Source organism: Equus caballus, chromosome 15 (assembly GCF_041296265.1).
Source record: "Equus caballus isolate H_3958 breed thoroughbred chromosome 15, TB-T2T, whole genome shotgun sequence".
Taxonomy (NCBI): domain Eukaryota; kingdom Metazoa; phylum Chordata; class Mammalia; order Perissodactyla; family Equidae; genus Equus; species Equus caballus.
In genome coordinates this window covers 87989955-88004193 of record NC_091698.1, presented here as the reverse complement: position 1 = coordinate 88004193, position 14239 = coordinate 87989955, and the positions used below count along the sequence as shown (strand labels likewise).

At 50.1% G+C, this 14239-nt stretch overlaps 1 protein-coding gene across 1 annotated transcript in view; it reads left to right on the top strand.

The window, feature by feature from the left end:
• Positions 1–14239, top strand: part of LOC138917613 (uncharacterized) — a 135691-nt gene that overhangs the window by 11675 nt on the left and 109777 nt on the right. Inside the window, exons 2-3 of the mRNA XM_070234844.1 lie at positions 12738–12881; positions 12914–13198. Of these exons, the coding sequence (XP_070090945.1) occupies positions 12738–12881; positions 12914–13198 (429 nt within the window). The remainder of the gene's footprint in view (positions 1–12737; positions 12882–12913; positions 13199–14239) is intronic.

The following is a 14239-nucleotide window of genomic DNA, read 5'->3' as shown; positions in this document are numbered from 1 at the left end:
TCACGTGACCCTGAGCAAGGCTCTGAATCTCAGGTTTCCATCCGTAAAACCGGGCACTGGCTCGTCTCTCACTCAGCTTTGCAGCAGGATAGGCAGGGCTGTGGATGTTCAGATGCTGGAAAAAATGTTCCAGCACAGAGGGTCTGAACAGACTTCTCCACGGCCCACCTCAGCAGGGCCTGACCTCCAGTTTCTGGGGGAACGGGCTTCAAGCAGACGCTGCCAATTTTAGGTCTGCCTTGAGGCCTAAATGCCATCTTCAAGACCCTGCTCCTGCTGCCTCGCGGAATCGCTAGGTGTTTAACCTGCATTTCTGCAATCTTTTTACACTCTCCCTGACAACTCTGTTACTTTGGGTTAAAAACAAACTTTTGCAGCTGTGTAACCTTTCGTCTACAAAGATTGTCAGATCTGAATTCAGAAAATAACACTGTTCCTAACTCCCATAGCTGAGAAGGCCTAAGGTGACAAAATCCAGGAGGGAAAAGCTGTGAGTTGAGGAGGCTGAGGTGACAGCAGGGGGGCCAGGTAAATTTCATAGTAGCCAGAAATGTCTGACTTACGTGCCATTTTAGAAAAACAAGCTGCAATAATGTCACCACTAAATTAACATCATTAAAGAAAAGCAATTATTAGTGCTTAGAATTATGGGCTCTAAGAATAGTAATAACATGCACAGTACAGCCTCAGAGTGGTTAGAGTCCCAGCTTTTAGAGGCAGAACCCGGTTCAAATCCCAGGCCCACTGTTTCATGGAGGTGCAGTATATAACTTCAGCTCGCTGCAGCTCTGATTCCCTTTGCTAAGTGGAAATAATGCCCAACTCTTCAAGATAGTAGGTATTAAATTAAATGAGATAATATATAAAGACTTACGGTAGAGAAAATAACGACCCTCCTCCCTGGAAGATGTCATCATCCTATTCTCCAAAACCCATAAATATGGTACCTTACATGGTGAAAGGAAGTTTACAGGCATGATTAAGTGAAGGACCTTGAGATGGAGAGATGAATCTAGATTATCTGAGTGAATCCAAAATAACCACAAGGGTCCTTCCGAAAGGATGTAAGAGGATCAGAGTCAGAGGAGATACGATAACAGAAGCAGAAAGAAAGATAGACAGACAGAGATTTGAAGATGGAGGGAGAGGACAAAAGCCAAGGAATTTAAAAGCCAAGGAATTTTCTGGAAGCCAGAAAAGGCAAGGGGAAGGCTCCTCACCCAGAGCCTCCAGAAGGAAGATAGCCCTGCAGACGCCTTTATTTTGGATGTCTGACCTCTAGAACTATAACATAATAAATGTGTATGGTTTTGAGCCACTAATTTTGTACTAATTTGTTAGCAGCAAAAGGAAACTAATACAGGGCTTTTTGAGCCCATTTTATCTAGCACAGTACCTGGCACATCTTAAGTTTTCACAAAATGGTAGCCAGTAATGGCAGCTACTAATATTTGGAAAGACTTTAATGATTTTTTATAGCCAAACACCCATTAGATGCCCTCCTCCCTTCCATGACCTCCCACCAAGGGATTTCCTCTCTCCGCTGGTCATGTCCACCAATGGGCGCTCCTATTGTCTGAGCAGCCCATCCATTTGGACAGCTGTGAGATGGTTGTAGAGAGTGCATTCTCACATAGACCTGAAACCTGCCTGGGCCCTTCTGCTCCTGACAGCCCTTCAGATAAACGCATACAGGTCTCAGCTAACCCCAGAGGCTTCACAGCTAACCTCCGAGTCTGTACTGAGTACTGGGCACCTAACAATACCGCTGACTGGTGCCACATTCCTGCATTTTTCTCTCAGACGGCAGCTACTGCCACTCAGCCCTGGCCTCGTGCAGGGGACTTTTTGGACCCCTGTGCTCCATCCTCCCATTCGTCTGTTTCATCTCACAGCATTACATTTAGCTTAGCACTCTAGCCTACTCTTTGGACCTTGTTATGTCAACCAATGTATTCTCTACATGTCATCTCAAAATTTGGTAAGTATTAACCAAGACATCTATGCCTGTGTCACTAATAAAAATATCAGATGGAACCATGACTGCGGCCTTTCACTAGAAATTTGCTTTACCCTAACATTGATCAGCATCTTTGGGTACGGCCATAAGACAACTCCAAATTCATCTACTATGAATACTAGTCTGCAGTTGAAATTACTTATCCTGTGCACAAATTCATCATGAGATTTGACAAATATCAAGCTGGGATTATGCTTTGCCTCTACCATAGCTAACACAATTCCCTGACATAATAATCTAGCAAGCCTATCACAAAACTGGGAATACGCTTACCTTGTTGAGACTAGCTCTTAAAGAACTCACACGGGCTTCTAGAGAATTCTCCATTTTTCACACGCTTACAAATCAGCCTTAAATAATCAACTTAATGAGAGTGAATAGGATATCCCCACTTTTGTAGTTTGCAGAATCTTTTCCCCTCTTTACTAATAAAAGCCATATTTTCCCATCTCTCGTGTTCCATTTTCTTTTCCCGTCTCCATGTTCCTTAAAGATTATCAGCAGAGGCTCTACAGCTTTGATGGTGAGTTCCCTCTACTCCCTGGAGGGTAATTTGTCCTGGCCAAGAGACTTAAGCTCATTTACAGCAGGTTGGTGCTTGTTATAATCTCTTTACTCATCTTGAACTTCAATTTTCTCTTACCACGGTTTTCTTTTTCTTTCTAGTCAGTAGATTGTTCTCCTTGGCAAAGAAAAAGGAGGTAAAATTCTGCTTTCTCGCTGCCATTCTAAAATGCAAATAGCATCCTGTGACTTGGCCTGCCCTCAACCCATGTGTGGCTGGCTCCCCTTTGCCTCCAACAGTGATTCTCAAACTCCTCTTGGGCACTTGTTAAAAATGCAGATTCTGCAGAGAATTCCCCTCTCGGAGGCCAGTGAATTGCTGTACAGTCACAGCACTTAACGACAGGTATAAGTTCCAAGAAATGTGTTGTTAGGCGATTTAGTACTTGTGCGAACATCATAGAGTGTGCTTACACAAACACACGTGGTATAGCCTACTACACACCTAAGCTATGTGGCACCGATCTTATGGGACCACTGTTGTACATGCAATCTGTAGTTGACTGAAATGTGGTTATGCAGTGCATGACTGCATTAGTTAAGGTAACACTAGCCGAGAAATCAAACAAAACCCAAAAATGTACAACAGCTCAAACACAATAGAATTTTATTCCTCATTCTCTTAAAGCCCAAAAATGGATGTTCCAGATCAGTGGGTGGCCCTCTCCAAACAATGATTCAGGGACCTAGGGCTTCCTCAATTTTGTTGCTCTGCCTTCTTCAACATGCACTTCCCAGATCCCTGTGCTTGCCTGCATCAACAGGGAGAGAAGGAAAAGAGCATAAAGAACATGCAGCACAGATTTTAATGGGTCAAGTCTGGAAATGGCACATACTACTTCCATTCATAATCCATTGACATGAGTACACCTAATTGCAAAGGAGGCTAGGCAATATAGTCTAACTGCAAATGTCTGGGAAATGTAGTCTAACTACAAAGGAGTCTGGGAAATGTAGTCAAACTGCAAAGGAGGCTGGGAAATGCAGTCTAACTGCAAAGAAGGCTGGGAAATGTAGTCTAGCCCAGGAGGAAGAGAAAATGTTTATGGTGAACAACCGGCAGATGTGGATATGTGCTTAGGCTTAGGAATCTGCATCTTCACAAGCCTCCCATATGATCCCGATGTAGGACCCTGCTTTGAGTAACCTTGCCCTGTGCACCCCCAGTGCAGAGCAACCAAGGCCCTTTGTGACGTTGCCTCCTCCTTCTCTGGCCTTGTCTGCACTCTGCACCCTGCTCTAATCATATAACGCACTAGCAGCTTCCCCAGCCTGCCTTGCCCTCACACCTCTGTGCTTGGTAATTCTTGTTCTCCCTGCCCTTCTCCTTGTTCTTCATTTGGCTAAATCCTGCTCATCCTTCAGGACTCAGCTCAAGTGTAATCTCTTCTGTACTGCCCTCCTTGACCTGCCTGCCCCCATGCAGCACCGGCAGTGCCTTTCCTAATGTCCCTGTTCTGCCTGTACTGAATCTCATTATGGTACTGATCATGCTGAATGGCGTTTGTTTATGTGTGTGTCTTCCCATTAGACCGAAGGATCCTCGAGGGCAATGACCTTTTCTCAATTATCTTTGTATCCACAGCACCTGGCACCTTGCCTGGTATATAGTGGCAGGCGTAAGAGTTCACTCCACCAAAATCCTTAGTATTAGACAATTTACCACTATCACCAATCAGGTCCTTTTTGGATTTTCTGTTCATGTCAAATAAGAAAAGCATTTTTTGTTGTCTTTACTGTTTTGCTGCCTTAACTAATTAGACCTAATGAGGTTTGTGTGACTCTACTACATTTATGCCCTGCTCTCCTTTTGCCAGCTGCACTCAAGGTGAACTTTCCAATAGCCACTGTAGTTTCATCAGCACCAATTCGTACCTTACTGTCCTCTTCAAGAGCATTGGCAATTTCACATTAAGAATTCTATCAAGAAGAGTTTTGAGCCATCTTCCCTTTTGGAGCCTCATGTCATGTCCCCTGATTTCATGGGGACCTTCATGAATTCCTGGTGAGACTGAATTCCTGAAATCCGGTAAATACATCCTACCTTGCCCACTTTTCCCCTTTCTGGAAATCATGGAATCTAAGGTAATTGTTGTGGTAGTCAGCCTCCAGGATGGATCCTGATGATTGCAACCGTTGGTATTCACAGTGTTGTGTCCCCTCTCACATTAAATCTCAGTTGGTCTATGTTATTCATCTAAGATTAAGTTATGAAAGACACTGCCGCTTCTGTCTTGGTCTCTTTCTCTCCTCCTCCCACCTCTCAGATCCCTTGCTGCCCTGGAAAAACCTGCTGTCATATCTTGAGGCAGTCCCATAGACCTATATGGCAAGGAGCTGAGGCCTCCAGCCAACAGCCATGTGCGTGAGCTTGGAAGTAAATCCTCCAGCCCCAGCGGAGCCTTGAGACGATTGTAACCCCAACTGATGTCTGACTGCAACCTCGTGAGAAACCTCGAACCAGAACCACCCAGCTACTACACTGCTCCTGGATTCCTGACCCTCAGACACTGGGTGAGATAATAAATGTTAGTTAACCTGCTAAGTTTTAGGAAAATTTGTTGTGCAGCCACAGATAACTAATACAGTTAGGCTTCTCTCTCTCATTCTAACCTCACCTTCCAATCTCCTTTAGGTCAGACTTCAGTGGCACAAGAGGTACAACCATCAGCCAGGGATGCCCAGAGCTTACCAGTGTGAGGCAGCTGACATATGCTTAGGTAGTGAAACCCACAGCACGACATTCAACCTCCATTCTGTTTGGAGACGTGCATCCAGAATGAGCCAGCCATATCCCCATCTAGCCATTCGACATATTGAACTCCCTACTGATGATCAAGCATCTGTATCTCTCTCTATGTGTCTGCATTGACATTTTGAGACTCAGGATTCATCAATTCTCACATCCTTTGTTGTAAGGAACACAAGAAACAATTTTAAAAAGAAAGGTAAAGGCTTAGAACGGTGTCTGGCACATAGTAAGCACTAAACTAATATCAGCTATTGTTTCTATTTTCATCATCAGTACATCATTATTTTATATGCTGCCACCCCAACTGACACCTCTGTTGCTTTTGAACAAGCATGCACATCTACTGCCACATGTCGATCTTGATCCCCAGGAAGAACAGCCTTGATTATAATGATGAAGTCATATCTGCAACCCTTTTAAAACCTGAAATTCAGTTTAATAGGATTTGTCTTCAGATTGCTATATAAATACCTCAAATTCCAAATATTGTTCTGACTCCAAGTCTTCCTAGGTTTTTCTAAAACTGCCTATTCTAATGTTAAAGTTCCAGTTGTTTCTAGTGAAATTTTATATTAGCTAGAACTCTCTGGCTAATTTTGAAATTGTCCTGAAGCTACATTGACATTCTCAATGATTAAGAGTTTAGCTGGAAGACAGCTGTTGCTTTCTAGGAAAATTCACAACCACCTAAAGGAAACGTGTCTGATTTGCAACCTTTTCCTGAATCAGCAATAAGTAAGTCTATAAAGGAAGGAAATGTTTTTTTAATGAAATCGTCTGGTAAATATTTTTCAAAGGTTTAGAAGTAGTGAAAAATGTTAACATAACAGGCCTGTAGTGTTACACTTTTCCACGTTTAGCATTTGTCTCCAAAAGTCTAGAAGAGAAAACTTTTATCTCAACAATACTACATTCTTCCTTTTATAAAGTCTGATTTTTTAAGTAGTTTCTATTCAAAACATCTCTTATTACCTGCTACATATGCGCCTTGCTTTACACGATCAGGTAACCTGGCACATTTGCCCTTGTTTTTCCTTAGAGAGCCTGACTGCGAACCCATTCATCCTACATGCCCGAGGCCTCTCCCCGACCTCCTCCCTATGGATGGTGTCTGTTCTATTTCCTTTCCTAAATGTATCCTTTTGCCCCATATTTTAACCTGTAAGCTGCTCAAGACCTCTTGAAAGTAGGTAGGTGACAAGTCTTAAATAAATAAAAATAAATTAATATATCTCTGACCTATTGTATGTGAATGGAATTTCTAATGCATCAGCCACAGATTCAATATCAAAAGGAAACTCTTCACTTAAGGGAAGTCCATGCAGCCTTTTGTAATGCAAACTAGCAAATTCCTCTATTTTATCATTTTGAATTTTCATATATCTAGTTTTCTTACAGCAAGGTGCACCTGGACCAGATGGGGCCTTTTATCACAGACTTTGGGCTATTTTTAAGACCTTTAGTAAATATTCAGCAGGTAGTCTGTGTTCAGGGCCTATTGCTTTTCACTGCCTTGTCACCCCTATTTCCCTGGGGACAGAACCTCTGGGGCCATCGTGTTGACAATCACGTTCCCACTGCACAGACAGTGTATGCAGCTTCACAAATTCTGGGAGAGAGAAACATGAAGACGAAATACAGGGTCACGTATTCCAAAGGACCCAAAATAGCTGAAACCATTAGATACTTCACGTTGCAAACTGAGATTTCTCTCAAACTCTAAGAGTGCGTGAAGCCTGATTCCCAACACCTCTGTCTACAGGGAGAATAGAGAATTCGTTCCCTGGAGGAGGGGCTGCCTTTTCCTTGTGAACATGACTGGCAGCCCCAGCTTTAGAGTGTGGAGATAAATAATTAGAGGGTTCTGAGACAGAACCCTGGACCTGGCCGTGTCCATTAAAGAGCTGATGAAGATGAGATTCGCTGTCAAAGGCTCTGCATTGTGGTCACTCTGCCACCCGCTGTGCTCCCCCCAGAGCCCACGTGGACTGTGACACTCTTCTGGGCAGCCTGAGTCTGGGCAGAGGGCAGAAGGCATAAGGGTCTCTGTCCTGGAGACAGTCTAAGCAGGGCAGTCACCTGCCCTTGATGGTCATTGTCCTGCCTCTGGCCCAATTCAGGCCTTCAAAATGACCACACTACTGACATGGTCCTGACCCTAAGCTCTACTGAAAACACAAGGAGAGATGAAAGACAGTGGCCCCAGAAGATTCTGGAGTCGAACAGGGAACAGGCAGCCCTTTTACCTCTTTATTCTTAAAAACAGCTCAAAAATATGTATATGAAAAGAACTATGAGGATCCAATCTTCTCTCAAAGTCTCCTGAATTTTCCCTTCAGTGAACCTGCTTCAGTGAGTGAAAGAATCTTCTAACATTCAACCAAAATGCTCCCTAAAACCCAGGCTCCCAATCCTTTGGGTCTTCTTTTTGCACTCTCTCACAGGAAAGTACTGTCCCCTTCCTAAACATCAAAAAAGTAAAGTGGGATTTTGCTCACTGTGAACAATTCAACACCCAATAAATACACGTGGAGCAACTATTAAAGCCATGCCTTCCACCACCGCAGATGAAGAATCACTTTATCAATGGGGAGAGTGGAACCTGCTCTCTTAAAATGCCCAGGCAGTGTTTCCTGTCAGTTCGGGAGTCAGAACCACCCAGGAAAATTGCTAGTGGCTCTGTCTAATTAGCACTCCTGCCACCTGCAAACAAGCGGTACTAAAAAAGGTGCAGAATTCCTGCCATTGCAAGTGCCAAAAAAAGACACCACTGCTTTCGTTCTGAATCTTAGAATCTAATAGTTCACTAATTTGGGCAAAGAAGGAAAATACACTTTCATTTTCACCCAAAAGAACTGACTGTTAACAAGGAGTCACATTTCAGGGGGGATGATGAGCACCCCGCCCCCCATCCAGGGCTCCTACCCCCTCCATCATCCTGGCCCCTGCCCTCCCCTTTGGCTGATCTGGGCTCCGCTGCGTCTCATGGAAACCGCCTCCCTCCTCAAGTCCAGTCTGAGATCTGCCTCCTCCAGGAAGCCATGCTGACCAGCCCGGCTCTTACAGATTGTCCCCTGGACTCCCACAACTGAGCCACTATCTTATATTTCTTGATAGCAACCACTGTCCCCTTAACCTCTATTAAGAACAAGAACCAGGGATTGCATTTAGCTACCTCCACCCTTCCGGGGAACAAACAGGCAGGGCAAAAATGACAGAGTGTGAATCACCTTATACCCATCCTGTACTCCTGAGAGCACCCAGCACAGAGCCGAGCTCGCAGGAGGTCCGCAGCAGATGGTTGATTGAATGATTAGCAGGTGCCTTTGTGACACATCACAGAGCAGGGTGGCCACAGTGAAAATTCAGCAGCTGTGACTTCTTGCTTCCTGCTTTAATCAACACCATGGGGTTGAAATGCTGGACACACAGTAGGTGCTAAATAGATTTTTATGTATTGATTAACCACTGGAGGGACAATGACTTATGTAGGATTTATTAATGCTTTGGATGCCAAACAGGGGTGGTTTTTAGTGGAGCATAATGTTAGAAAAACAAAACAGCAAACACAAAGCCCCAGCCATCAGAGAGGCTGGCTCCCGCTCCATTTACACCCGCCGCGCTCCTGGGAACAGATGTCCTCTCAGACCTGAGGGTTTCTGATGAGGCGTCCACTCTTCCAAGTGACCTGTGCCTTCAGTAATCAGAGAGACGCTTTCCCCTTTTCTGCAACAGTCTTCTGCATCCTAAGACTGATTTCCAGGTCTGGGTCCAGCACTGGCTGCTGCTAAAGGCAAAATCAGCATCCGTCGTGTCTACTCGAAGAGAAAAGCACTGGGCTAATGACAAAAGAAATTGCATTGCTGTGTTGAGTGTGGTGAAAAGAACAGAGGCTTTGGAACCAACCAAGCAGGCTTAAATTCCAGCTCTGCAGCTCACCGGCTGTGTGACTGCGGGAGCTCACCCACCTTTTCTGTGACTTGGCTTTTGGGGCTGATAGTACTAATTTCACAGGTTGCTGTGATGATTAACAAGCTATGGTGGGCAGAATACCTGGTACAATGCTTGGCATGCTGTAGCCACTGAGTAAATCATCATTTTGTTGTGGTTATCGTTATAAACACAAATAAGGAGAGAAGTCCATCTGGGCCACAGCAGGTGTATTAGCACTCCCAGGAAGTCCTGATGTGGCTTCCTCTGGTGCCTCTCTAGGTGACAGTAGTAGCCTTTCCAGCCCAAAGCCCTTGTCGGATTGACTACGCGTGATGGTCTATGTTCTGAGCAGGGAATGGATGTTCTGGAGCATTCCAGTCATCCCTGTGCATCACAAATCCACTCCTTCACAACCCATCTGCTTGCAGCACACACACTAGTCCTGATCCCAGAGCCCAACCTGGGGCTTCTCTGTCAGGACAGGAAGAGCTGGCTTTGGAAGCACACTCTACAAAGCTGATCCTGTGCTTCACAGAGAAATCTTAGATCAAGGCAGAAGTTCCCATGTGCAACACCCAAGAAATCCCATGTACCACACAGAGACAACCATGCCAAGCATGGAGCATATCCTATATACCACGGGGCAGGGCAGTGAATAACGCAGAACAGATCCCAGACACCAGCAAGGTCTGTGCAGAAAGCGAGACCCCTTCCACAACACATAGTGGATCCAGCATGTGTTGCCAAGATCTTGGGAGAATTGGGGCTGATGACAGGACCAACAGCACTCCAGATGAAATGAAGCTCATGTCTAGATCACAGCAGACCCTTCATAAGAGGCTGTGTCCAACCCAAAGCTCTCAGCTGGGCAGAGCCCCACTGCAGAGGAAAACCTTGGCTTCAGACTCTGGAAATCCTTACTTGCATTCAGGCTCTGAGGATGAACGTAGGCAGGACCAGGAGAGGGTAGACAAGCCCAGTGAGTTTCTAATTCACGCAGCTTTTCTTCTTCTCCGGACAAGCCGGCACCCCTGGTGAGCTGTTAGCAAATTCCAATCCTGGAGGCATTGCAACACTCCAGAACCAGCACCCTTGTCATCACTGAGGCCAAAGGAGGTCCTCCTCTGCATAGATGTGGATTCCACACTGCCGCTCTTCTCTTCGCTGCGAATGCCAGCAGGGAAAGTGGGAGAACTCTCACACCTTCATCTAGAGATGAAACTGAAAGGATTCTTGGAGTGCATGTTGCCTTCTTTCATTTGAAAATCATTCAAAATTATCTGTAAGACATTAGGAGTGCCTCCAATTGCCAGATCTTAACCTACCCCAGACCCCACAAACCTCAGCCACGTTTCCATAATGCCAACAGCTGTCCCATATGCCACTGCTCCAGAATGTAGCCGGGCGGATCCTTGCATGCTCAGTTGGTGGATCCATGCAGATCACTTCACAGGACAGTTTGCTACAACATGCATGAACCTGACTCACCCTGGGCCTTTGTTCTTCTCTTTGCACTGAGTTGCTCCAGAGGTTACCTGTGTGTCTTTTAAAATCCCAAGCAATCCCTCTTTCTCCATATCCTATCTACCTTACTCTTCAATCACTTCTCACACACCATTTTAAGAACTTAGCATTCAAACACATCTATCCTTCCCCTTCAGGGCCTGTTGAAGGACCCTTGGGGAGCCTCCCTCCCCCACTTGCACCCTGCTCCCCCTTCCAGGCACCCTCTGTGGCCCTCTCTTAATGACACACCGCTTTTCCTGGCTGACCCCATCATCGAGGGTGGATTGCTCCCTGCAACGCTGTGCTTTGTCCCTTCCCCTGCCCCCAGGCTGCACACCAAAACTTCACTCCATTTTTTTCTTTTCTCGGAAAATGCAGTTACTCTAACGCCAACGGGCCATTTTCCCGGTGCCCTCATTCCCTTTCACTGACAGTCCTCCGACTACCCTCAGTAGATTATTATTATTTATTATTTATCAGCCGCCACACTGTACTCTGCTTCCTCCAAGATATTAAAGAAGACACAATCCCTGCACTGAGTTTACAGCCAAAGAGAGCAGAGGCCTGGATTCAGACATCACAGGAGCGAGCCGAGAGAAAGGGATTTACTGGCGAGTCCTCCGGCGGCCCGGACAGATGGGGGCGGGGCCTGGCCGAGCCCGCCCAGGCCGGCTCCGCCCAGTTCCGGCCAGAGAGCCAGCTGCTCCCCACCTTCCCACCCCCCGCCCCCCCAACACACACAATTTCTACCCAGGCCTCAGGCTTCTGCTGCTTTGCCAGGGGGAGTGTGTGTTGGGGGGTGGCGGAGGCGTCGAAGGCCACAAGCCTTTACCTTCAGACTGGGGGTGGGGGATGGGGGGAAGGTGGGGAGAACAAATATTTCCTCTGAAATTCAAAACCAGATGAGGGAGAGGTAGGGGCGGAGGGAGGTCAGGGAATAAAAACCAGATCTAGAGAGTTGGCAGGGAAGGGAAGACTGGTGCTGAAATGAAATGTTCTGGCATAATGGAAAAGCCCTCACTGGGGGTCGCCCCGGGCCTCCAGCCAGACCTTTTCTATTAGGGTTGAAGTTAGAGTGTGTAGACTGCAGAAAGGTGATGGGACTAAGAAAGTCAGTGTGGATAGTGTGTGTGTGTGGGGGGGGGGGGGGTCAGGGTAGACATGAAAGGTTGGTGTGGCCTGAGTACCGCTGTCTAAACACAGAGAGGTCGTGTGGATTTAAGAGGGTCAGTGTAAACAGGACAGTCCGCGTACAAGGAGGAGAGTCGCGTCTGGACAGACAAGACAGGGCCGGTGGTCCAGATTCGCAGCGCTGGCCGCAGTTCTTCAGAGATTTGGGCAATTCCTGCTCCTTTCCGTGGCTGGAGTGTCATAGGGAGGGCGGAAGCCGAAAGCCGACTGGACTTTTCTTTCTCAAACTTTTCTGCCAGTTTCCTCAGGTGTTGAGAGCAGACAGGGAGCTCGCTAGCGTCGGTTCCGGTCCCCCAACCCTGGGCGGCGGGGCGGAGGCCGGGGCCGAGCAGCGGTGCCACGCGCGGTGCATCTGCCGGGCGCGGCCGCCGAACCAGGCGAGCCGGGAGCCACCGCAGGGGGGCGGGGACGGCGGACAGACGGATGGACACACCCGCCAGCACTCCGCCCCGGGCCGGGAGCGCGGCTGCCGGGGATCCCTCGGGCCCGGGGAGCCGCGCCGGGTGCCCGGCCCGGGGCGCCCCGCCTCCCCCACCCTCCACCCCCGCCCACTCGGGCGCCCGTGATTGGCTCCGCCCGCCCCTGGCTGCGCGCCGAAGCCCGCCTCCCTCGCAGCTAAAGCAGACTGTACCCGGAGCGGAGCGAGCCAGAAGGGAGCATGGTCCCCGCGCCGCGGCCGCGCCAGCCCCCGCGCCGCCGCTGCCGTCCCCGCCGCCGCGGATCTAGCTGCAGCTCCAGCCCCGGCCCCTGCTCCGCAGTGCCCGCCCGCAGCCCCGGCGGCCGCCGCGCCTGAGCGCAGCCCCCGCCCGGAGCCCGAGCCCGGAGCCCGGAGCCAGCCTAGCCCCGCGGCCGCCGCGGCTGCGGGGAGAGGGCGGGGGCGATGCTGCCGGAGCCGCCGCCGCCGCCGCCGCCTCGGTGAGAGCCGCGCCGCGCCGCGCCGCGCATAGCCGCACAGGCTGACAGGCAGAAGGACTGACTTCCCTCTCCCGGGCATCCTCCCTGGGCTGCCGGGAGGCGGCGGCGGAGGAGGAGGAGGAGAAGGAAAAGGAGGAGAAGGCGGAGAGCAGAAACGTGAGGAGGTGGACCTGGATCCGTTTCTCCCGGCCAGGACCCGAGCGGCCCCAGCTACCACTACCCGCCGGCGCCGTCCCCTATCCATCAGCCCTCCTGCGCCCACCCGCGACCCCCGGCTCTCTGCGCGTTGGGCCAGGTCCAGAGCGGCGCGGCCGGAGGTAAGAGCCAGGCTAGGGCGCCCAGGATGCGGCGCCGGGAACCAGCGTCCTGGCGGCTGCGTGGGGCCGGGCCGAGCTTGCGAACGGGGCCCGAGAACCCGGAACGCTGGGCTCGGCTCCCGCGGCGGCGGCGGCGGCGGCTGGAGCCTCCCGCGTCTGGACTCGCAAGGCTGCAGGAGCCCTTGCGCCTGCGCTGCTCCAGGGGAAAAAAGGGGGGAAAAACTTCCTGCCCCCGATGTGTAATGCGCGGGGGCTGCCCGGGGCCAATGTCGTGGTGGTCGAGGATGCTGGAAAGGAGTGTGGCCCCCGGCAGGGGCAGCCCCCTGACTGGGCCCGGCAGCGCGCGTCCCTCTCCAGGCCACCTCCCCTAAGCGGCCCAGGGCCCGGGCTGGGCTGGGGGCCAGGAGGAGGCACCGGAGAGCTGGACCCCGGGGCGGCCGCGCCCCCTGCCCTTTGGGGAGGTGCGCGTCTCTGTGCAGCAGGAAGCCAGGTTGGGGTTTCTGCCCGCTCCCGTCCTCAGACCCTGCATTTGGGGTCCGGGTCTCTTCACTCAATCCCAAGTAACTTTGGAGGTAGAGGAGCTTGAAAACCATGGGGAGAGAATCCGCGCAGACCCTGTTGTGACCCCCACTTCCCTTAACACCTTGTGGGTACCAGCGTGTTTGGGGGTCGCCGAAACGAGAGCTTAAAGGGATGGTCAAGGGGCGAGGATGTGGTGTAGGATGGGGAGGGGTTGTTTATGTGTGGGATAGTGTGGACGGGGAGATAGGTAATTTGCGAGTGTGGACGCGCGCCCCGACTGCCGCCTGGGGTGTGGGGTGGCGGAGGACTCATGTGCGGGTCTCCATGGCCTGGAGCGGGCCGAGAACGCGAGGTTATCTGCGGTCGCAGCGCGGTGCGGGCACTGGGCAGCGCGGGCCCCCGGCCCAGAGGGAGGGGTACGCTCGCCAGGGGCCCAGAAAGCGGAGCCGAGAGCCTGGGAAGGTCCAAGGCAGCCCCGGGGCAGGTCGGGTCTGCGTTGGCTGGGGAAGGCGGGGACGC